Raw genomic sequence first — 25340 nt, forward strand, 5'->3', positions numbered from 1 at the left:
TTGTTTTCTTCCTCAATACAGGAAAATTTTGAGTTCCCGCTTCAGTGATGGGGACAGGTTTTCCAACTATGCTGCTGGGGGGTGGGGGGTGTCCTAGACTTTTTTTTAAAAAAAAAATGCTCAAAAGTAATTTACAGGGGAAGGGAAGAGTGAGAAACAGTGTGGTTTGTATCTACCCACGTGACAGTGGCTTCCCCCTCACAAAAATAAAGGCCTGTTCGCATTTGATTTTTTCTCTATTTGGAATAAATATAAATAAATGTTTCTTTTTTAAAACAGTGGAAGAAAATGAGTGTGTGTGTGGGGGGGATTTGGGGAGGTTATCTCTGGTTCAAGGGAGAGCCCTGTTGAAACTATTTTTTTAAATAAAAGGAATTGTGTGGTAATTCACTTTTGGGGGGGGGGGCTCTGTTCTGCTTTCTCTCTCATGAAAGCATTGGTCCTGACCTCGAGGACTAATTAGATGTACGTCTTCTTTATAAGCCAGGCTCAGAACAGCAGAAATATCTGGCCAGACAGATCTAGATGCGGACTTGAGCCCAGGTGAATTCTGCTCTTTTCGTCAGAACTCACTCGTTTGCGTGATTCATTCGCAGGAAGGCGAGAACAGTGAAGCCCCCCGAACCTTTGAAATCTTACTCAGCCATCTCTCCGGCTGATACTGCCTACACACCTAACAAAACAAAGAGGACAAGCATCTCCCTGGCCCTCTGGGCTTCAGAGTCCCATCAGGGCTAGAAGTTTGATGCTTGTTTTCTTTTCTTTACATACAAGCAGATTCTCAGAATAAGAATGTAAGAAAGGCCCTGCTGGATTGGACCAAGGTCCATCAAGTCCAGCAGTGGCCAACCAGGTGCCTCTAGGAAGCCCACAAACAAGATCACTGCAGCAGCATCCTCCTGCCTGTGTTCAAAGCACCTAATATAATAGGCCTGCTCCTCTGATCCTGGAGAGGATATGCATCATGACTAGTATCCACTTTTACTAGTAGCCATGAATACCCCTCTCCTCCATTAACATGTCCACTCCCCTCTTAAAGCCTTCCAAGTTGGCAGTCATCACCATTATCCTGGGGCAGGGAGTTCCACAATTCCTCTCCTCCCCATCAAAGCCTCGGAAAGAGACGCCAAAGTCTGTACCCACCTCCTCCTTTGGCGCTTTCTATGTCACCTTCGCGCTGAATTTGGAAAAATGCGGCAGCTGGAGGTGTGGGAACTCTCCAAGAATACCATCTCAATCCAGAGTGCAACGGATGTGTGCGCAGTTTAATCCAGTGTTGTTGGGTGTCCCCCCCCATAGAAGTCTTAAAACAGTGCACTTAAGACAGATGCGCCGGTGCCCTGCGGAGGCCGTTGAAGTAGACAACAAGAAAGCAGAAGGAAAAGTAGTCCACAGACCCCAATTTCCCCCAGTTTGGCTGACGCTCTCCTGTAACCAGATCCCTGGCAGTGAAGTCTTGCTCTTGTCTCTCGCTAACTCAGGCTGAGGCTTCCCTCCATCAGTAAGAGGCTGGTCAACTGCTTGTCAGAAACGGTGAGCTCCTGGCACGTGCCCAGGGCCTGGCTCAGGTAGATGGCGAGAAGGTGTTTGCACTGCGAGAGAGGAGAGGAGCCACGTTAGCAGGGGGGGGGCGTTGGCTTGCCTCGCAGGGAGGCAGTCGCACTCGCCTACATCCCACCCCTCCAAATGTTTTGCCACCTGTCCCCTGCGTTGCCCCTTTAGTTTGCTTGGAAGAAGAAGAGTTGGTTTTTATACCCCGCTTTTCTCCACCTTTAAGGAGTCTCAAAGCGGCTTACAATCGCCCTGCCTTCCTCTCCCCACAACAGACACCTTGTGAGGTAGGTGGGGCTGAGAGACTTCTGAGAGAGCTGTGACCGGCCCAAGGTCACCCAGCAGGCTTCATATAGAGGAGTGGGGAAACCAACCCGGCCCTCCAGATTAGAGTCCGCCACTTGTGGAGGAGCAGGGAATCAAACCTGGTTCACCAGATTAGAGGCTGCCGAGGAGTGAGGAATTAAACCCAGTTCTCCAGATTGGAGTCTGCCACTCATGTGGAAGAGCAGGGAATCAAACCCAGTTCTCCAGATTAGAGGCCGCTCTTAACTACTACACCACGCTGGCTCTTAGCAATGAGGGTGGCTGTTACACGCAGAAACTGGCAGCCTGTGTTTGTCCAGCTAAGCTTGCTGTTGCTTGACTGCCGGCTCTCCCTGGTCTAAGGCGGCTGGAAAGAAGGGGGCCTGTGCCATAGCCGAAGGAATGTTATCCGTCTTTAACAACTCTGAATGCTTCCTCAGTGGGGGGCTTAAGGATAGGAAGTGGGCCCCCACCAAAGCCTGGGAAAGAGATGACCCCACTTGGCTGAGCAGAAGGGGCAGAGATGCGTTTTGTGTTGGGAGCAGGCAGAGACCTGTGGGTTTGTTGAAGCACTGTGCGTGTGCGCATGTGCGCAGGATCTCTCCCTGGGGATCTGACCGGCGGTAGCGGATCTGCTCCCTCTGAACTTCCACCAGCACAGCGCTCTCTCCTCCAGCCCGTGCAGGGGTGGCCCTGGAGCTTCTCACCATTCAGGGATGTGAGGAACCCTAAAGATCGCTGGACCTCAGCTGCATCTCCCGTGGCACGAGACGAACAAAACTATGGTTGTCAGCAGACTACACTACGAGAAAGGCAGGAAATGCTTGAGCTTTGCAGAGCCGCACACACAGACGAGCGCCTGCCCCTGCCAATAAGGAACTGTGAAAAGCACTTTGACATTTTGCTCCGGGGTGGGGAGCACTAAACTCTGCTTTCTGCAAAGCCTGAAAGCAATTAAGCGTGGTGTAGTGGTTAAGAGCGGTGGTTTGGAGCAGTGGACTCTGATCTGGAGAACCGGTTTTGATTCCCCACTCCTCCACATAAGCAACGGAGGCTAATCTGGTGAACTGGATTTGTTTCCCCACTCCTACACACGAAGCCAGCTGGGTGACCTTGGGCTAGTCACAGCTCTCTCAGCCCCACCTATTTCACAGGTGTCTGTTGGGAGGGGAAGGTGATTGTAAGCTGGTCTGACTCTTCCTTAAGTGGTAGAGAAAGCCAACATATAAAAACCAACTCTTCTTCTTAAGCACAAGGAGACATTCTCAGACAGCTGCATTCTCGGATAGCTGCTGTCAAAGACATGTTACTTTAACAGAACTTCCAAGTGCAGAAGCAGTATATCTCGGACTGTCCGATGATGGAGATACACATCAGGGGAATGCCGCTGATTTTATGCCACAGTTGTGGGCTTCCACAGGCACCTGGTTGGCAGCTGTTGGCACCAAGGCAACCCTTACAGAGACTCTGTCCATGGAGGCTCTATTTAGCCCCTGATGACACAGAGGCAGTGCCTCGTGGCAAATAAAATACTCTCATGCATCACAGATGCCGAGGTCAACTGATAGGGAAAATCTCATCACCCTCCTGCCTTGGGTGGGAACTTCCAGAGGCCATGGGCAGCCCATGGATAAAAGCAGGGAAGTGAGCTCAACCAGTCAAGAAAATATAAATAAAAGTAAAAATCAAAGGCCCAAGGTTATACACTCTAAAAATTATGTAAGTACAAAATATGCATTCATTTATTTCAGGATAAAATCTCATACCACATATAACACATATAGAGCATTGCAATAGCCTACCAAATTGACATACTCATATAACACAGTAAGACATAAAACAAAACAACTATACTCTGTACATGTTTCGGCCATACAGCCTTCTTTGGTGGTCTAAGCGATCAACAGTTCAGACTCAAAGATATATAGAAATATATAAAAAATCTTTTATGACTATGTGTGGGTTGTTATTGCAAAGTAACATTTAAAATACAAACTGTAAGACTTCTTTCCTCTGTTTTAGACTTCCATCCACAAGGAAAACGAATCCTTAGGTATGTATCCCTCTTAAATGAGGGGATATAATATTGCAGCCATAAATACAATTATCATTATCTCAAAAAGTATTCATAAAGTCTGGAGTAGTAATCCAGACTTTAAGAATACTTTTTGACTATGAGATATGAGTATGTCAATTTGGTACACAATTGCAATGCCCTATAAGTGTTATGTGTGGTATTAAGATTTTATCCTGAAATAAATATACACGTATTTTGTACTTACATAATTATTAGATCATATAACCTTGGGTCTTGGATTTTTACTTTTATTTATATTTTCTTGACCTTTTGGGTACTTAATTCTGGTGTTTAAGGTTCAGTTTTCCCCCTTTGTTGTTTTTGTAGTGAGTTCAGCAGGCCTGATCCAGCAAGGAACTGCTTCCAGCCCTGTAATGCATACACAGAAGGGGCTGTGGCTCAGTGGTAGAGCATCTGCTTGGCATGCAGAAGGTCCCAGGTTCAATCCCCGGCATCTCCAGTTAAAGGGACGAGGCAAGTAGGTGATGTGAAAGACCTCAGCCTGAGACCCTGGAGAGCCACCGCCAGTCTGAGTAGACAATACTGACTTTGATGGACCAGGGGACTGATTCAGTGTAAGGCAGCTTCATGTACACATGCGCACAACAGCCTTCTCTCTCTGCCTACTCACAGGGTCTTTTCGACAGCATGGTTTCCTGTCTTGCAACAGTCAGGCGAGACAAAAGCACCATGTGAGAGAGAAAGAGTGAGAGAGCGCACAACCCACTTTGCTAAAAAAAAATCTCCCCCACACCCACTTCCCACCTGAATGACTCACCAGAAGACTGTCGTTCTTGCGCAGGACGGAGAACGCAAAGGCCGGACAAGAGCAGAAGTGGCAGGAGGCGTAGCAAGTGTAGAGCTTGCCGGAGCTGCCAAGCACCTGTGCCAAAACGGGAAGGAGAGCAGAGGTGAAAACCCGGCAGAGTGGGGGCGGGAAGCAGGACGCTTCTCCCTCTCCACCCCCCCATGTGGCGAGGCACACAGGCTTGGCTTTTGTTGCCCCTGAAGCACGTCCAGTCACTAGTCCTGCCTGGGGAAACCTCAGAAAGCAGAGAAGGGACTGCAGAGGATTTCCACACGAGTCCATGCGAGAGAGCCAGCGTGGTGTAGTGGTTAAGAGCGGTGGTTTGGAACGGTGGAGTCTGATCTGGAGACCCGGGTTTGATTCCCCACTCTCCACAGGAGCGGCAGAGGCTAATCTGGTGAACTGGGTTGGTTTCCCCACTCCTCCACATGAAGCCAGCTGGGTGACTTTGGGCTAGTCACAGTTCTCTTAGTGCTCTCTCAGCCCCCTCAAAGGATGCCTGTCATGGGGAGGGGAAGGGAAGGTGATTGTAAGCCAGTCTGCTTCTTCCTTGGTGGTAGAGAAAGTCGGCATATAAAAACCAACTCTTCTTCTTCTTTGGTCTTTCCCCACTCCCATGGCTAGCAAAATTAAATGATGAAGCATTAACACAAATAGGTGTATTTATCACCGATTGTAGCATTTGATCTTTTTCTGTAGGCACCTCTTGCTCTGACTGTAAGGAATGTTTGCCTCGCCCATCACCCTTGGGATGCCAGCCCTTAGGCGGTGCCGCTTCCCTGGTTGCAGCACCTGGTGGGCATGGGTTGATTTGCAGAGGACTGGTAGGTGGCTGGCATCTTACCTTGGGGCTTGCTCGGCTGGCCCTGTCCTGCTCCTGGGCTTCAGGTGATGCCCAGGGTGTGCCACAAGCAGGGGAAGGTACGCTGCCTCTGGGCTGGCATCAAATCTATTGTAAACACATTCGAGCACTTTTCTTTCAACAACAGATCTCGCCCTTCAACGCCGCATCACAAACTGTTTTTGAAACTCCCCATAAACACAGCCTGAGAAAGCTCTTGGGCCTGTGGGGATTAAGTTGTGTGAGTCTTTGGATCTCAGCCAAGGTGCTTCTAAAGTAAAATGCTCCAGCTTTCTCATGCAATGAAGCTCGGCTACATGTTCTTGGAAAAGACAGGAAACCTCCAAAGTCAACAGCTAAATAGCAATGAGGTGTTAGACCAGGGGTTCCCAAATGTTTTGAGCCTGTGAGCTCCTTTGGAGTTCTGACACAGTGTGGTGGGCGCAGCCACAAAGTGGCTGCTGCAGCCAGCCATGTAACGGCTGCTGGTGCTTACCTTCAGGCACAGTGTGAAAACCTTTGTGGTGGCAGCTGCTGCCAAAGCAGCCTTTTAAAAAATCTCCACAGCCAATCAAATCTCCAATGGTCAAAAGCCCCACCAGGCTCTGTCCACCTTCTAAAAATACGTTGGGGACCCCTGTGTTACACCATGAATGAGAGCAGAACCCATCTACATAATCTTTTTTCCTGAGGGAAACCAGTTCTGGAATTAAACCCAATATTTTGTGTGGGATGCTACCAACTTCTGAAGCCCCGGGGAAGAAATTTAAAAACTGTGTTTCAGGCAAGAGAGACAAACCGGAATCAAAGTCTCCACCGCTCATCTGGAGCCAGCGTGGTGTAGTGGTTAAGAGCGGTGGTTTGGAGCAGTGGAGTCTGATCTGGAGAACCGGGTTTGATTCCCCACTCCTCCACATGAGCGGCAGACGCTAATCTGGTGAACTGGATTTGTTTCCCTGCTCCTATACATGAAGCCAGCTGGGTGACCTTGAGCAAGTCACTCTCTCTCAGCCCCACCTACCTCACAGGGTGTCTGTTGTGGGGAGGGGAAGGGAAGGTGATTGTAAGCCACTCTTCTTCTTCTTCATGTGGAGGAGTGGGGAACCAAACCTGGTTCTCCAGATCAGAGTCCACCGCTGCAAAGCACTGCTCTTAACCACTACACCATGAAAAAAAAAGAGATGTTGGATTCTCTTGGGGTCCCAGAGATGCCAGAGACCTACACTTTGAGTGGGTGGAGGGATCTTACACTCAAGATACCATGAACAGTCACATGTACTCCGATTCTTGTATCACCAAAGTAAATCTTGAAAGACATTTGATTAGACGCTGCATGGGGGCAGAACCGCAGGGCACCGGGCACCTACACCACCCAACGGGGGCGGGGGGGGGGAGGAAACTGGCAAGGGGGCAACGCACACAACTGTCTGCCTGAAACCAGAAGCCACAGACAATATTTCAGACTGGCAGGTTTAATACTCCTGTCCTCTGGGGCAGTCTGCCATAAGACAATAAGTAATTAAAATGAAAGCCATTTTTAAAAAAAGACATAAAAACACAGGATGTGAGTGGAACTGAAGTAAACAAACAAAGCAGAGACAGAGAGGGGGATGCGGGAGGGAGCGCAGCAGGAGACGGGTCAGCCAGAGCACCAAAGCCTCTTGCGCGGAACCTCCAGGAGCGTTCTCTGCTGGCCAGTTTTGCCCTCTGGCCATCCACTTCTCCCCAATACCCACTGAAGGCCCACCATCCTGGCCGGGAGAAACACAGAGGCCAATGAGCCAGCCCACCTGGTCGCCAGGGAGGAGAGGCACCCGCATGGACGTTCGTGCACCAATACGCCAGGCGATCCATTCTGAATGGGATGCAAGTCTCTTTCATCACCAGTTCAATTGTGACCATGTGGGCCAGTATAGTTCGATTGCCCAACTCTGCTTTCTCTTCCAGCTGCTCCATCGTCCATCACAAAAATCCCCCACCACCAAAGTTGCTAGGATCAGGTGGGCTACAACAACCAATCAAATTAAAAGTGTGGCCCCAAGTAGCAGGAAAGAGACAGCAAAGACGTGGTCATTCCTCTTTGTCCCTCATAATACCTAGGACCAGGACTCCACAAAGGAGAGGAGGAGGAGAAAAGGAGTTGTTTTTTAGATGCTGACTTTCTCTACCACTTAAGGAAGAATCAAACCGGCTTACAATCACCTTCCCTTCCCCTCCCCACAACAGACACCCTGTGAGGTAGGTGGGGTGGAGAGAGTGTGACTAGCCCAAGGTCACCCAGCTGGCTTCGTGTGGAGGAGTGGGGAATCAAACCCGGTTCTCCAGGTTAGAGTCCACCGCTCCTAACCACTGCTCTTCACTATTACACCACCCTGGCTCTCAGAGAGACATACTTAGTTTATGGAGCTCACTTGCCATAGGAGATTGTTGCCAAGCTTAGAAAAATTAGTGGCGGAATTTGTGGAAGATGAGTCTATTGAGGGCAATTTGTCCAGATTAATAAATGGAAGCACCATGGGCAAAGACCACAAGCCTCTGAAGTCCAGCTCCTGGCGGACAGGCACGAAGGGAAGGTCTGCAGATGCATCTGGCTGGCCACTGCTGAAAACCAGATGCTGAATTTTACAGACCTTTGACCTGATTCAGCAAGGCAGTCCTGAGGTTTTATATTACACCAGGCACCAAGTCCTTGCTAAGGGTAGGGATGGAGTTCCTTGTTCCTGGACAGACAAGACTAGGGCTGCCAGGTCTCTCCAACTGGCCTTTCCAAGCTTCTCCCTCCACCCTCATGGCTTCCACACCTTTCTCTGCTGCCATATTCTCTTACAATGCTGGCACATGGGTGAGCATGTGTGGAGAGTCCTAAGAAACCACCAGGATCGGTAGCTGAACAGGGCCGCTGATGGCGCTCAGACAATAGATCTGCGGGTGGACTGGCTCACCCTCAACTCAGAAGAAGAAGAGTTGGTTTTCACAGGCTGACTTTCTCTACCACTTTAGGAAGAATCAAGCTGGCTTACAATCACCTTTCCTTCCCCTCCCCACAACAGACACCCTGTGAAGTAGGTGGGGCCGAGAGAACTGTTAAGAGAGCTGTGATTAGCCCAAGGTCGCCCAGTTGGCTGAGAGAGTTCTGAGAGAACTGTGACTGGCCCAAGATCACTCAGCTGGCTTCATGTGTAGGAGTGGGGAATCAAACCCTGTTATCCAGATTAGTGTCCGCCGCTCCAAACCACTGCTCTTAACCACTACACCACGCTGGCTACACTCAAATGCCACCAACATCAGGGGCTTGAGAATGAGCCTGTCCTCGGCCCTCAGAAGACACACAGAAGCCCCTCCCGCCTCCTCTTTTCACAACCACCCCAACGCAAGCTTATCTGTTGCGTCGTTTTAACTCGCTGGACACGTCCACTGTTCCTGAACACAGTCTGCTTTCGGGCAGACTTTTCATCTATTCATTGGGAGATTTCACAGATCACTCCCCCTCCCTCCCTGCTTATCGCTGTTCTCATTACAACATCACTCTGAGATCGTGTCTCAGTCGACATGGAGACATTTTAATCCATCTGGGATGAGTGACGCTCTGTGGCGAGGGGGCACGGCCATCTCTTCCAGCCCGAGATCAGGGGAGGGTCACAAAAAGTTTGCACGGGACACGGCCTGTCTTGCTGCTGCTGCTCGCCCACTTAGAAGGTGCAAGACCACCTCTGTTTGAGACAGAACGTGCTGAGCCAATTCCACTGCTGCTTATTTACATATGCCTAACAGGCAAAGGAAAACACTGAACTATAAGAAACGCAAGGCAATCGAGACCAACCCAAGAGAATCTCAAATGTCCAAGTCCCGTTCGGAGTCGAGAGCTCAACCATAGCAGAAAATGCCTATCTGAAAATATAACTAAAAGATCATATTTTATTTACATCTTAAAAATGTGCACCCCTCTTTTAAGAAAAACGTTCAAGCTAGCTCACAGCACAGCAGTTTTAAAAACAACTATAAAATTAAGCAGCAAGGCATGAATGCAGTAACACAGGAGGCAGAAAGAAACTTCTTGGGGGCCTCGGGTGGCTCACGGCAGCCCTGCAAATAGCACAGGATTGTACCTGATACACAGTCCTTCCGCTAGGAGACAGGATCCGTGTGACCGACTGGTGATCGACCAAGTCCAAAGCAGGGACTGCAGAAGCCCCAAAAACGAATTTAAGCCTAGGAAGAAGGAAGCCATTGGGTTAGGTCTGCAAAATGCTAGATTTTAACATGTAAGAACATAAGAGCCCTGCTGGATCGGAGCAGTGGTCCATCCAGTTCAGCATCCTGTCCCACACATGGCTGACCAGATCCTCTGGAGGTCCAACCACAGGGCACAGAGGCCGAGGCCTTCCCCTGATGTTGCCTCCTGGCACTGGGATTCAGGATTTTATTACCTCTGAATGTGGAGGTTCTCTTTAGTCACCGTGGCTGGCAGCCACAGATAGGCCAATCCCCCATTAATCTGTCTATTCTAATTTTAAAGTTGCCTCTGGCAGGCACGACATCCTCTGGCAGTGAATTCCACGTTTTAATCACTTGCTGTGTAAAGAATTATTTCTTTTTTGCCCGTGCTGAATCTACTGCCCATCAGCTTTGTCGGATGCCCTCAAGTTCTAGTATTTTGGTAGAGGGGGAAAAAGTTCTCTCAATTCTCTCCACCCTGTGTATAATTTTATAAACCTCTATCATGTACCCCCTCTTAGTTGTCTCTTTTTTCTAAACTGAAAAGTCCCGTACTCTTCAGCCTTCACTCATAGGGAAGGTGCTCAAACCCCCTAATCATCTTGGTTGCCCTCTTCTGTAATTTTTCCAGCTCTGTGATGTCCTTTTTGAGATATGGTGAGATACAGTATTCCAAATGAGGCCGCACCACAGATCTCTACAGGGGCATTACAATACTGGTCGTTTTATTTCCAATCCCTTTCTTAATAATCCCCAACGCAGCGTTTAGCTTTTTCCCTGCTTAGTGTCTCAATTAAAATGCGTAATTTTATGGATGTTAGACTAGTGGGTAGATTATTATACAAGTTGAGTATGGGATACAATTAAGTTTCCCAACTCCAGGTAGGGAAATTCCTGGAGATTTGGGGGCTGAGTTTGGGGAGGGAACTCAGCAGGGATGCGATGCCTCAGAGTCTACCTTCTGTGGCTGTTGTTTCCCCCCCGCCCCGAGGAATTGACACCTGTAGTCTGGAGATCAGTCATAATTCCAGGAAAACCTCAGGCCCCACCTGGAGGTTGGCAACCATAGACACAATTGAACCAAACAGAAAAGGAAGGGCTGCCCTAATTTGGCCACAACGAAATAGCAGCTGTTTGGATGTGAAAGAATCAGAGCCAGGGCTGTGTCTGAGTCACACTAAGATATCTTCCAGATAGCCAAGCAGGGACACATTGGGAAAGTTCATTTTTTCTCTTTTCTTTCTACCATGCTAGGTATGCACAAGTTGGTAGACTAGAAACAGGTTTTCTGAGCTAAGAACTTGTGTGGGAAATGGAAGAAGAGCTTAGTGATTTCACAGAACAGTTACTGCCTCTGTGTCCTACATCAGAGGGAGCTGATTAGCAGAGGATAACCTGAAAGAATCGGAAACTTAGCAGCTATTTTATGCTGCTATATCCAACTGGTTCAATAAGGATTTTGTGAGCAAGAGACCCTCTCGGTGAGCAATGAACAATAAGCCATGTTTGTCTGCAATGACAAACGCTAGACCCAAAAAGGGGAAAGGGCTGCTTTAAAAACAGCACCAGAAGGATGCATTTCTATTCTGGGAAGAGGAGCTCTAATTCTACCCAAGAACCCAGGACACAGAACTCCAGGGATTTCCATTCTTATACCGTGCAGCTGACCCTAATCTTTACGTCATCGCAACGATCAGCCTGGCAGATGCGCTTATCCCTAATGGCTGGGAATAGGAAAGGAAGAAAAGTAAACATTTATGTAGCTCCCCAAAGACAGCCACCTGGAACAAGCTCCTTTGCTGTTTGATTTTTATTTATCAATTCAATTTCTAGCCCGCCCTCCCCAGCCGAAGCTATCAGATCCAGTCTCGGACTGAGAAGTTCTCGAGGAGGTCAGAAGGCCCCACAGTCATGTTGCTTTCCAAATTTAGGATGGGATTCTACCCTCTTTCATTTCACTTTTAAAGGGCTTTTTTGTCTCTGTACCACCACAGGAAGTCCGATGCCAAGTCAAAAGGAAACAGCTGCCGGGAGGAAAATCCAGAGGGGGAGACGTGGGAAAGGAATCGGAAGGAACTGCGAGCCAAGAACGTGCTGGAGCCCATTCTCTGTGTCAACTGCCTCCTTGTTATCCAAAGGTAATGACGAACCGGAGAGAAAAAGCACGCAGGGGGCACACACATTCATTTCTGTATTCTCATGAAGAAACCGAGCCCTGTATAAATCCCCTCCAACTTATTACTTGGCTTTGACCTCTAGCCAGCCTTAGCCTGACCTCTCCTGGACTCAGTATCTCCTGAGACCCTACGAAAAATCCACTCATCTATTTGCAGGAGATGCTTCGATAAAAACCACAAGGACTATTAATAGGCTTGTTAGCGGGTTGTTTTTTTTAAAGGAAATCTGCTGATGCAGCCCAGCTGGACCATTAAAAAAGAAGGTGTGGCATTGCGTAAAGGGCCTTGCGCTTCTCCAACTCTGCATCCATGCAACAAAACATCAAGGATACTGTTTACCAACAGAGCTATGCAGAGCAGCCCCGCTGCTAGGTGCAAGCCTTTGCTTCAGTGGGCTGTGGGAGCAAAGGGGTGCAGTGCCACTAGAGGCAAGTGTCTTCCCCCCCACCCACAAGTGACAGCCCCCAGGCTCTGTGGAGTCATGCACCTCTCTTGCAGCCACCGCTGCCAAAAAGAACAGAATTTCAAGGTGTGGAGGACCAAAAGAACTGACAGATGACCGAACAAGTGGTGGCCACACAGCCTGGAAAATGGAACTCATGGTCTGGCTGAGAGCCTAGCAGCCAAGAAGGTGAAGAAGGCGGCATAGGAGAAGGCAAAGGAGAAGGAGGAGAAGGCAAAGAAGGAGAAGAAAAAGGAGGAGGAGGGGGAGAAGGCAAAGGAGGAGGCGAAGGAGAAGAATAAGAAGAAGGAGGAGAAGGAGGAGGAGGAGAAAGAGGAGGAGGAGAAGGAGGAGGGGAAGGAGGAGGAGGAGAGGAAGGAGGAGGAGGAGAAGGTGCCTTGTATCACAACCAACTCAAGGCAACCCTTCAGGGCCAATCAGGAAGCACACTCAGAACTGATTCATGGAGAAACACGGTGGGGCTCCTCTGGGCAGGCATTTCTACACATACAAATTCCAGTGGTACACCTTTTTAGGAACAGAAGAATGAGGTGCACCCTCCAGTTTAATTGGGCAGAAATGCATCTGCTATCACAAATTCAATATGTTACAAGTACGGCTGAGAGAAACGCAAACAAAATGCTCAGAATGCAGTCTCTACAAAAGTTCAGTAAGAGTGACAAAGCAGGTACTCACGCCGAGAGGAGGTCATCAGGGACTGTGAAAGAGAAAGGAAAACGACGTTACATTTTGGGCATAGGTTTAAGGTCTACATGCATCAAAGCCGGTGGCTTAGAACTGTTCACACTCCACTTTGGCCAAAAACAACAGGACCCCCAAGAGGGACAGTGCAGAAGAAGTGGGAGGGCTCTGCAAAACTGGAGCAGATGCAGTGCTTAATGGGGGCAGCAATAATCCCCCACCCCAGTGGTGCCTTTGAGGGGGCCCTCTCCTTCCTCCCAGATGAGTGAACGGCTGCCATTCATTCCTGTGGAGAAAAGCAAAGAGTTGCTCTAGAGAAGGACTTCGCAGGGAGAACAGAACCTGGCTGGCCACCACACCAAGTGGAACCCCATAGGAGGAAGAAAAACGACCCTGTCCACAAAGCCAGCCAGCCCTTGCCCACCCAGGGGCAATTTCCAAGCCTGCCCACCCGGAGGGAGACAGCTGGCATGATGTTTTCCGGCTTACCTACAATGCTCTTCAAGGTCTGTACCCACCCAGTGCGCTTCTACTGAGAGAAGAAGAGTTGGTTTTTATATGCCAACTTTCTCTACCACTTAAGGGAGACTCAAACCAGCTTACAATCACCTTCCCTTCCCCTCCCCACAACAGACACCCTGGGAGGTAGGTGGTGCTGAGAGAGTGTGACTAGCCCAAGGTCACACAGCTGGCTTCATGTGTAGGAGTGGGGAAACAAATCCAGTTCACCAGATTAGCCTTCGTCGCTCATGTGGAGGAGTGGGGAATCAAACCTGGTTCTCCAGATCAGAGTCCACCGCTCCAAACCACCATTCTTAACCACTACTACACCATGCTGGCTCTCTAGAAACTGGTCTTTTCTCCTCTGGGAGGAAAGCTGGCCTTTGTGGTGGTCCACAAACTTCAGAATGGGTACATAACTGATCCACACCCCAGACATAACTGATCCACACCTCTAATTAATGGGTGAGGCATATCACAGGAAAGTGTTAATCTGGGGGGCTGTTCTTGCACTTCTGACACTTTTGTGGTAATAAGGAATACAACAGCGAGCCTCACATTTTATTAACTGTTTGTTTCATCTCCACACACTCTTGTGATATCTCTGGAAAGCTATAAAGTGGAACTTTTTTAGTACATTTGCAGGGCCATGCAAAGATGCCTTTCCTGGGAGGAAGCGCCACTGCATAGACTTAAGAAGGATTCTGAACTGATCTGGGCTACGGGAGCTTTTGCGAGCAAAACAATTGGCACTAGAAAATCATCATATTGATATACCCTTGTAACAATATATCTCTGCAAGGGAAAGGGCTAAAGACTTACTTTTTCTTAAAATGAATCCTAGGAATTCACAGAACCTGTTGCACCTATTGTCACAACATCACACTGACATAACAATATTCTAGTGCTGACTTAAAAAAAAAAAAGGCCCTGGTGACAGGGGAAGGAAACGGCTGCCATGCGCAGGGTCACGGAAAATGGCTGCCATGTGAGCAGGAAAATCTGATTTCCCCCACCCATACAGTATCCATCCAGGCTTTCGACAGAATTAAGTCCAGGGCAGATAACCTGTGAGGAAATCACTGAGTGCTCTAAATGCTTCATGTGTACTTCCCAGGCAGGCATTTTATTCATTACTTTGAGCATTTAAATATTGCCTCGCTCTAAAATTGAGGCAGTTTTCTGATGTTGAAACAACTGACAATGGCAAGAATTGGCAGAGCTAACATCCAAACGGTAAACAGACACATGCACACAGAGTACAAAAGGAATGCAAAGACTTTTTACCCTTTGCAAAAAATCTGCAAGAGAACTTCCACTGGTAAGCCGTTCCAGGAGGTTGGAGCCACTAGATCAGGGGTGGGGAACGTCAGGCCCAGGGGCCATTTAAGGCCCACAAAATCATTTCTCTAGCCCTTTGTGGGTTCTGGCAGATCTCTAGCTCAGAAGGATCTAAAACTGGTGATATGCCCCCTCCCATGGACAGGAATAGCCTCTATTCAAGGCAGATGTGAGTTTGTTTTGCCAAGAAAAGGAACCTTTTCCCCCCTTGCAGAAGAGTCATTAGCTATGGAGCTGCTAGGACCGCCCAAGAAACTGTGTTATCCCTTTCCCACCTGGGCCATGGAGAAACGTATTCCCTCTATACTACAAGAGGGCTGGGGGCGGAAGTGGCGACAATGGAGGGGTTAAAGGGGCAGGACCAGAATGCGTGCGCCGGGGGGGGGGGAGTTCTTAGCCAGTGTGTCCTCATTTTATCCCTGCAGGCGAAGGTAGCACGAGCTGGCTGTAGAATCCGGCGGAGCAGGAGCAACTCCGGCATGCGGTTCGACGGCTACACCCAGCTGGTGCAACAGACCATCCTGTGCTACCAGGTGTGCGAGTGCACCACCGGTTGGTTGCCTGCCTGCTTGCCCGTGTGCGCGCGGGGGGGTGTCATCTTGGGCAGCTGCCTGCTTGGGGCTTTGTCAGCTAATTTTTAAGTTGATAATTTTGTATGGCCCGTGAATGATGTTATAAATATCCAAATGGCCCTTGGTGGAAAAAAGGTTCCCCACCCCTGCACTACATGAAAGTACTTTAGTGGGCCTGTCAGAAGGCTGAGGCCACCAGAAGCCCTTGTTCACTGGGTTTTCATTGACAGGAGGGAAGAGGCAGCCCGTACTACAGCCCTGAAAGGTAAGCCAGTATTTTTATTCCTGTTCTGGGGGAGGAGGGCCTGAGGCAGAGAGGCTTGCATAAGGTCACCTAATACATTGGGGAGGGGCTGTGGTTCAGTGGTAGAGCAACTGCTTTGCATGCAGAAGGTCCCAGGTTCAATCCCCGGCATCTCCAGGCAAGTAGGTGATGGAACCAGGCAAGTAGGTGATGGAAAAGACCTCTACCTGAGACCCTAGAGAGCTGCTGCTGGTCTGAGTAGACAATACTGACTTTGATGGACCAAGAGTCTGGCTCAGTATAAGGCAGCTTCATGTGTTCATGTGTACATAGGTGGCTGCAGTGAGATGTGAACTGGTGACCTCCCAGCGATGTCTCTCAGCCTCTTTGCCTCACTCCCGCTCACACATTCCTCCGCATCAGCAGTGCCACTGAAGGCATCAAGGCTCCAGAGAATGCCAGCCTCGGAAATAAGACACAATCCCAATGGACCAGTCCAGAATAAGCAAAAACATATTTTATTAATATGACTCTCCGGTTCTGCTGACACTAGGGCGGATTAGACGCGGCATAAATATGTATGATGGGATTCATTTTGTCTGGCTTAGTTAAATAACTCCCTAATCCAGGGAGCAGGGGACAAGCGTTTTTCCATGTCGGTGACGAGAAGTCCTCCGAGGCCTATAATGCCGCTCATGCTAAGAATTCCCAGCCAGCTCTATGGCACCCTCTGCTGGTCAGCAGCAGAGCTTCCTTCTTTTCTCTCTGGGTTGACTGCAGTCGTGACAGTCTGTTGGCAGCAAAATAAAACAGAAGTTCAGCGACACCTTAAAGACCCAACAACATGATTTCAGCGTGAGCTTTCATGAGCAGCAGCTCACTTTTTCAGACACATGAAGAGAATTTCATGAGAAGAGAAGATGTGGGCTGCGACTCACGAAAAGTTCACATTGAAATCATGTTGTTGGGTCTTTAAGGTGCCGCTGGACTTCTGCCTTAATTTCTCTCTGCTGGCTGCACGTCACTGCCAGCTTCAAAAGCCTAATGGAAGACAGAAACCATTTGCGAGAGCCTCCAAGGAGCAAAAGCACAGGAGAAGACCTGAACTGGGAATGTGAGACGCAGTGTGGTGTAGTGGTTAAGAGCGGTGGACTCTAATCCGGAGAACTGGGTTTGATTCCTCCACATGAGTGGTAGTCTCTAATCTGCTGAACCGGGTTTGATTCCCCACTCCTCCACATGAGTGGCAGAGGCTAATCTGGTGAACTGGATTTGTTTCCCTACTCCTACACACAAAGCCACCTGGGTGACCTTGGGCAAGTTACAGCTCTGTTAGAGCTCTCTCAGTCCCACCGCAGGGTGTTTGTGGGGAGGGGAAGGGAAGGTGACTGTAAGCCGGTTTGAGTCTCCCTTAAGTGGTAGAGAAAGTTGGCATTTAAAAACTAACTCTTCTTCTTCTTCTAAGGTCCAAACACACACATTTCAAAAAACAGAAAGGAGCTTAGCTAGCTGGTAAGGGGATGTTTCCTGGCAAACCCTCCACCTAAGGTGGCTATAATTGTATGCGGCATCTGCCTTTCCTCTGGATTCAGCATGCAAGGTCAAGAAACAAACTTGGATGCTCATCTAGTTCGAGGCACGCTTACTTTACCTGCTTAAATTGGTTTCTAGTCACTCTCCTCCTCCCCTCCAAGTGATCCTGGGAATTGTAGTTTTGCGAGGAGGAGCCAATGGCATCAAAGTGAGAATCCCACCAAACTAGAATTCCCAGCATTCCTTGGGGAAGTCTCTGTGAAGAGCCTTTGCCATTAGAGAGTTCTGCAGGTGTGGAGAACACTCCTTTCTCACTGGTGTTCACATTCACAGTTCCAGACGTTGTGTTCTGCAAAACTTCCTCATCTGTTTTATGCCTCCATACAAATGGGCAGCTAACCCAGTGTGTGTTTCCCTCTTAAATGAGGAGATGTTATATTTCAGCCATAAATAAAGTTGTCAAAATATCACAGTCATAAAGATGTCTCGAAGTCTGGAGCAGTTATAAAGTATTCAAGAATATAACGTACCTATAGTCAAAAGATTTTTAGAAAGTCGTGTACATTTATAGCATGGAACTGTGATTGTTTTGACCACTGAAGGCCATTTGGCCGAAACGTGTTTGGTCAAAGTCTAATTCTGTGATTGTATGTCCATTTGTGTTGTATGTTTACATGAATATGTTGGTTTGGTAGGCTACTACAGGGCATTATATATGTTATTGATTTTAGCCTGTAATAAATATATACATATTTTGTACTGATATAACCTTTACATTGTATAATCTTTGGCCTTGAATGTTGATTTTTTCATGACCGTTGGGTTCTTAATTATTTTCTGGGTACTTAATTCTGTTGTTTTTAGGGTTAAGTTGCTGGTGTAACTGTGTTGAGTAAACCAGCCGATTTAAACTGACCCTACCTCCAATGTACGGGGACCCAGGAGCTGCCCAGGTACCCCCTGGTCTTGCCATGAACCAGGATTTTTAAAAATCCATCGCGAGATTATGCAAAGCCAGCTTGGATCCCAGAGAGCCAGTGTGGCATGCTGGTGACTGTCTCGACTGTGGAGGACTGGATGCTCATGGGGGTGACCTTGGGCCTACCACATTCAAGCAGCCTGACCTACCTCACAGGGAAAATGTGAGGATAAAATGAGTACGGGAGAACTACAGTATGCCACTCTGAGTTCCCAGGAAAAAGGGTGGGATAAAATGGAATATATTGATACCGGGATTACAACACTGCCTTGAAGGAGGTTCTGGATCTCCTCACATACCCTGTGAAGTCTCTTGAAAAGCTTTCTGTATCTCTCTCAACAATTCTTCAGCCACGGCTGGCAGAGTGGCGTCCATCGTAAGGCTGTCTCACGGATCCCTTTCCCTGCAGAAGAAACAAACACACGCAGAATTGTTATTAAAGGATAATCAAGAGGTTCTAGTTCCCCAGAAAAGGGCAAGGCAAGGGCTCCGTTTATTTAACCTTGATAAAGCTAAGGTTTCGTTTGTTTTTAACTGAGAGGAACGGCGTTCTCAGATATCTTCATACTGCTGAGTGGGCTTTGGACATTTCAAACCCAACACACATTCGTGGTGAAGTCTCCAGTTGATGGCCTCAAAGGCCGGAAGGATGAAAACAGAGAGAAAGAGAGGACACCCGGGCCTCCCCAATCTTACCTATATACAAGCTAGCCCACAGCCTGTCCAATTGTAAAGCACACGGAGCCCCCCACCAAAGCACCTGCAGAGATGTGGGTCATCACAAAGCAATCTGACCCCCCAATAAAATACAGCACCCCTGCATGAGTTTGCGACTATGTCAAGTTTAACTAACTTGCTTCAAAGGAAGCCGATTAACGACTATAAGAAGAGATGGCAACCTTTTTTGACAGACACGCATGATAAAATATGATAACAATTAGATATGACATAAAATTATAGTGGACGAAAGCCTAGGCAGGTGATACCAGGCAAAGAAGGAAGCGCCAAAAGTTTTAATATTTTTTATATATGTAACATGTTAAGTAATTTTCAAGGCTGATCAAGTTGAGAGTAAAAGATGAAGTTAAAAGTTATGAAAAAAAATTTTTTTTGCTATGTGGTAGTTTTTAAGTAAGCTTAAAGCAAAAGGCTGACTAATGGTGAGGATAGAACGGAAATGGAATTATACGAGTTAGTATTTACCTATGAAAAGTTTATATACAAATAAGAGAATAGAACCGGGGGTAAGCTTAACGAAACAATTTGTTATGGGTACGGACAATTTTGTGTTCATTTTATTATCCCCTTTTTTGTAGGAACCCAAAGAGAAGATGTACTCAAAGGATGAGAGAACTTCAAAGGTTGAGCTACAAACCATAACTGTTGTGCCCATGCATAAGGGCTAATACAACACGCACACACATATGCCACGGATGTTTGGGAAAGTTGGCATCAGAAGACTATAAGCCACAACACCTTTCCTGTCTGGTAGGGCCCCTCGCATATTAAGCGTAGCCGTCCTTGGGTTAGCAATTGGATTCTCTTATCTGTAGTTAGGAATGTAGTTTCTGTTTCCCGCTTACGAACGCAAACGCTTTCTAGGAACGCCTTCGGGCTACATTATAGGTTATGCTAATTAATGTATTTAGGTATCTAATTGTGTATTGGCTCTTTTGTGTTTTTGTTATATGAGCTGTTTCCTTGTAAGGCAATGTACCTGCCCCGATCCTAAGGCATAAAGGATCCTTTCCCTCCTTTGTTCTCTCATGGTGACTCTCCGCTCTGGTATTAGCAGTTAGCCCACCTGGCTCTATTATTTAGCTAAATAAAAGAACTGTTTCTTTAATCCAATCTCCTCCCAATTGTTTTCATTGGTCTCTACGGATAATTGGGTCACAACATAACAAAATAATTACATTTATTGCAAGGTGTGCACGATAAAACTGTTTAAAAACACAGGGCCAGGAATGTAGGCCACATATGTCAGTGAAACAAGAATAAATATAGGTACAGTTGCTTCCATTTTATTTATTTATGTATACTTCAAATTTCTATCCGCCCTCCCCAGCCGAAAGCTGGGATCAGGGCGAGTAACAACATTAATGGTGTGGGGGAGACAGAGGCCAGTTGTAGGCTGACCTCAGTTGTAGGCTTGGTGGAACAACTCCGTCTTACAACTCCGCCTGATGTTACTGGGAAGGGAGTTCCACCAGGCCAGGGCCAAAAAAGCCCTGGCTCTCATCGAGGACAGCTGCACACTCCTAGGGCCGGGGACCACCAACAAGTTATCACCCATGGAACTTAATGTCCTTTGGGGGGTGTACCAGGACAGGCTAGGGTTGCCAGGTCCTTCTTCGTCACCAGTGGGAGGTTTTTGGGGCAGAGCCTGAGGAGGGCAGGGTTTGGGGAGGGGAGGGACTTCAGTTGCTAAAGTGGCCATTTTCTCCAGGTGAACTGATCTCTATCAGCTGGAGATCACTTGTAATAGCAGGAGATCTCCAGATAGTACCTAAAGGCTGGCAACCCTAGGAGAGGCAGTTCCAAAGGTTGTTGTTTTACTGAGCTGACTTCTGTGTCTTTACTTAGTCTGGCAGGCAGAACATAAGAAGCTTTTCTCCAATGCCATGAAATATCTCACCTGTTAAACTTCTACATGGAAATATGAATGGCAAAGGCATAGCAGCAGGATTAATTAAAAAGTGATCAACTTAAATGTGAGTAAATTTTTATTCCTAGGCTCTTCTGGAAGAGAAGGCAAGCTTTTGAGGTTCACCAAATTCCTTATCTGGGGAACAAAAACCAGAAACTTGCAAACTCCACACACCACCACCCAGGTTTGCCTCCTCTGAAGTCAGATTTATCTTGTTTGTTTGTCTAATCCCTCATACTATTTGAGACCAACTCAGCAATCTGTCGCCTCCCAGAATACTTTATGAAAGAGAGCCATCAGAAGCCAAAAAAAGAGAGAGAGAGAAAGAGAGCAGTGGAAAAGAAATTAGATGGGGAGAGAAATTAATATATTGGAAGGCTGAACGAGAGATAAAGTTAATGCAGTTTTGCCTGGCTGCTCCTCAAAACAAGCAAAGAATTATCACCCCCCCCCGACTGTTCTTAGTTATTTAACTATGCTGCATGTTTGGCAAACAGGGAACAGCAATTTTGGCTGCAGGAAAAGATCCTGGGATTCTGACCCCTGGGGATATTAATATTTAAGACAAACACTGAGGTCTGGTTCATGTCTTTGCTTTGTCCTCCTCCTCAGCCTACAGACAGAGAAACCCCACACTGAAGACAGAGGTATATCCCTGAAAATAATCCAACATGTCCAAAGCCTTCGAACTCATTTGTTACGAGGGCCAGATATGACATAAATGTCACTTGGTCAGGCTGGGCCATGCCTCGCCAGCCCAGATCGAGAGTGGGAGGGGCGGCTGCCTTGGTTGGCCAGGTAAGAACTCTCAAGGGGCCGGATCCGGCCCACGGGCCATATGTTTGACACCCCTGGCCTAGAACCTGGTAATAGGGAAGGCAGGAGTGACAGCAGGCAAGCAAGCTGCCCTTAAAGGGCAGCAACAAATGTTAGTTCCTATACCAGTGGTGGCGAACCTATGGCATGGGTGCCAGAGGGGGCACTCAGAGCCCTCTCTGTGGGCACGCGTGCCGTCACCCCAGCACAAAGTTCGTCTGAGTTCGTTACTAGAAAGCCAGAGGGACGCGGGGCCGGGCTGCTCCCCTCCCCCTCTCCACGCGCGCCTGAGGGCATTTCTCACATCACCTGCCCCTCTGCCCAGCAGCCCAAGGGGAGCGCTTCCTCCCTCCTCTGTCACATGCCGGGCGGCCCACATGCAGCATGTGCGGCACAGACGGCAGCCTGTTGAGTCTGTGGCGAAGGTGATTCCCGTGGTGGGATTGGAGAGGAGCTAGGTTGGAGGGGAGCATAGCTCACAGCGTGGCATAGCTGGAGGGGAGCAGAGCGCTCGGGCCATAGTGCAGGCTTTGCAGCACCTCCCACCTTTCAGTGAAATCCCCTACTAAAAGAACACCCACTTACCCAACATATAATTAACCTTGTTTGTATCACTGAATGCTCTGTTATTGTGTTTTTCTTTTAAGACAAAAGATGTTAATGTATGAGTTGTTTTTTCTAAACTAAAACCTCAGTATTCAGGTTAAATTGCCATGTTGACACTTGGTGATAAATAAGTGGGTTTTGGGTTGCAGTTTGGGCACTCGGTCTCTAAAAGGTTTGCCATCACTGTCCTATACCCCACGAGCAGCTTCCCATACATTAGAGCCTCTTTGTAATTCATAGGGCACCAATTTATCATTGAGAGAGGCACTTAAGTACAATTTCGGAGGGAACTGACTGTATGTTCCTGGTAGTTTTAATATACTTGATTATATTTGGCAGCAAATTGAATGTTACCTTGGACCCAGCACCAGAAAAGGTGCGATTCACATTACACCATAAGACTGAAATAAACTGATCTTTTAAAAAAGCTTTCTTATTCACAGAAGACAACTGTGACCTAGTCTCCACCACCCCACCCCACCCCAAAAAAACTGTATCTGGATCAAGGCCTATGAACCCTGGTCTTTAAACACTGCCACCTGCAAAACACAACGCAAAGAAAAAAACCTTCTGTTTTAATTTCCCTTGCTTTTAAAAAACGAAGTTCCTACTCCTCATGAGCACAGAGGCAGCAACAGCAGCACTTGCAAACCAAGGCATTGCAAAGGCAAGAAACTGAATTGATGTAAGAATCCCTTTCAGTGTTTCACAGGCAAAAACGGGGGCATCCTTGTAACACTTCTATTCTTGGGTCAAGAATTATGGTCTGAGGCTCCCCCCTGATATAATATGGCAGTATGTAACTTGGAATACACTGCTGCAGCCGGTGGTAAGAAACAACAGGCTATGCATGGCAGATGCCTTACTGTCCATGCACACTACAGCAAAGAAACACCCAGCCGGCCAATCACATGCTCCAGAGATTTATCTGTGGGTGGAGGAGCTGAATCTTGAAAAGTGGCAATATTAAAATATCATACTAACAAAGTTTTAACAAGGTATCTGCCAAAGAAGCAGTGGTTTACCTGTTGCCAGAGAGCTGTGTATGATTTGACACTTCACAACTTTAGCCAACCTAGTTACCCCTCCGCAAAGCAAAACACCAAAAAGAAAATATTCTCCACTTGAAAACAGACAAGGGTTCTTACAGCATTTTAAAGATTGAGTTATTGTGACAAATTCGACAGAGGTAGCTAAGCTTGCTTCTTGCAACACAAACAAAAAGGAATCTTCCAGCACCCCAGAGACTAACAATTTTCTGTGCCAGGTGAAGATTTTGTGGACTGGAACCAATTCACTCCCAGGGGCCATCATTCCACTCTGGGTGCTGTCATTCCAGTCCCAGAACACTTGTGCTAATCCCAGGGGCTGTCATTCTACCTTGGCGGCTGTCATTCCAGTCCCAGAATAGTGTATCTGGGCTTAAAGACTTTACTTGAAAATCCATTCCACATTTTCTTTGCAATCCTTTTCGTGTTGTAATGTACTTCGGTGGAGCCCTTGCAAGTCAATTGGCAATCCAGGCTCCCATTAACTTCAATGGGCTGTGCAGCCTCTGTCACTGTTTCTAATGGGCTAGCCTGTCATTCATTTTAGTACATCCCTAAGTAAAACATTTACAATACAATTTTAATTATTATTTCCATTATTTATAGTCTGCCTTTCTCACTTGGATTGAGGGCAGATTACAACACAGAGAGTCAATACAATTGATGGGATGGGACAATAAATTAAAGCTGTAATAATTCAAGTTTCTCCATAACTTTTAATTGAAAAAATTCTGGAGGCCTATTCAGAGGAAGCTGTGTGTGTCATTTAGCATTTGAGTGGAACAAGATTGGACTATCGGTGGTTTCTCTGTTTTTAACGCATGGACAAGAGCATATGCCACCAAATGCTCTCTGTTCCAGAGAATGAACCCTGATTTAACATAAGATTGCCAATTCCAAGTTGGGAAATTCCTGGAGATTTGGGAGTGGAACCTGGCTGGGGGGGGGGGAGGGAGGTTTGGGAAAGGGCGTGACCTCAGCAGGGTGTAATATTATATATTCCACCCTCCAAAGCAGTCATTTTCTCCAAGGAGACTGATCTCCATCGTCTGGAGACCAGGCGAAATGCCAGGCGATCTCCAGGCCCCACCTGAAGGTTGGATAAAGATAATGGTATCAAGCTCAAAATGGTATGCAAAAGTGATATATTATTTACAAGTGCAGATGTTATACAGAAATACAAAAAATATACAAAAAATATATAAAAAATACACTTGTATCTGCACTTGTAAATAATATATCACTTTTGCATACCATTTTGAGCTTGATACCATTATCTTTATCCAGCTTGTCTAAAGGTATCTGTGCTTGATTTTTGCTTAGCCCACCTGAAGGTTGGATAAAGATAATGGTATCAAGCTCAAAATGGTATGCAAAAGTGATATATTATTTACAAGTGCAGATGTTATACAGAAATACAAAAAATATATAAAAAATACACTTGTATCTGCACTTGTAAATAATATATCACTTTTGCATACCATTTTGAGCTTGATACCATTATCTTTAACCAGCTTGTCTAAAGGTATCTGTGCTTGATTTTTGCTTAGCCCACCTGAAGGTTGGCAACCCTAACCAAGTATACACTATACGCCTGCCTGCGTTTCCCAGAGGATCAGTGGTCCCCACCTCCGTTGCCTAGCAACAACCAGCGCCCACAGGAGCCCTCAGAGGCTGACCTTGACCACGTGATGACAGGCCCACAGCGACGATCGTAAGCCGAGCGCGCTTTATTTTTAAAAATATGACCAAAATCTTTGTTCAAAATTTTTTGTCAGCCAATCAGCAAGCGTTTCTGCACGGGGGCGAAGGAAGAGCGGAAATTACATAATCGCATACTATTTCCGGTGACTTTCGCGTCCCGCTTCCTCCGCGTCACGTGGCGAGGAACACCGTCATCAAGGTCGCCCAGCCTTTTCTTAAAGGGACC

At 47.3% G+C, this 25340-nt stretch overlaps 1 protein-coding gene across 1 annotated transcript; it reads right to left on the minus strand.

Annotated features, from left to right (window-relative positions):
• Nucleotides 1–1472: 1472 nt before the first annotated feature.
• ZSWIM7 (zinc finger SWIM-type containing 7) lies at nt 1473–18688 on the minus strand. The gene is made up of 5 exons (XM_056865014.1): nt 18589–18688; nt 13114–13135; nt 9690–9792; nt 4713–4817; nt 1473–1592 (listed from the first exon to the last, which is right to left on the minus strand). Exons 1-5 carry the CDS (start codon nt 18662–18664, stop codon nt 1473–1475), a joined length of 426 nt encoding a protein of 141 aa, XP_056720992.1. The 5' UTR covers nt 18665–18688.
• Nucleotides 18689–25340: the final 6652 nt, after the last annotated feature.

Source organism: Euleptes europaea, chromosome 19 (genome assembly GCF_029931775.1).
Source record: "Euleptes europaea isolate rEulEur1 chromosome 19, rEulEur1.hap1, whole genome shotgun sequence".
NCBI classification, from domain to species: domain Eukaryota; kingdom Metazoa; phylum Chordata; class Lepidosauria; order Squamata; family Sphaerodactylidae; genus Euleptes; species Euleptes europaea.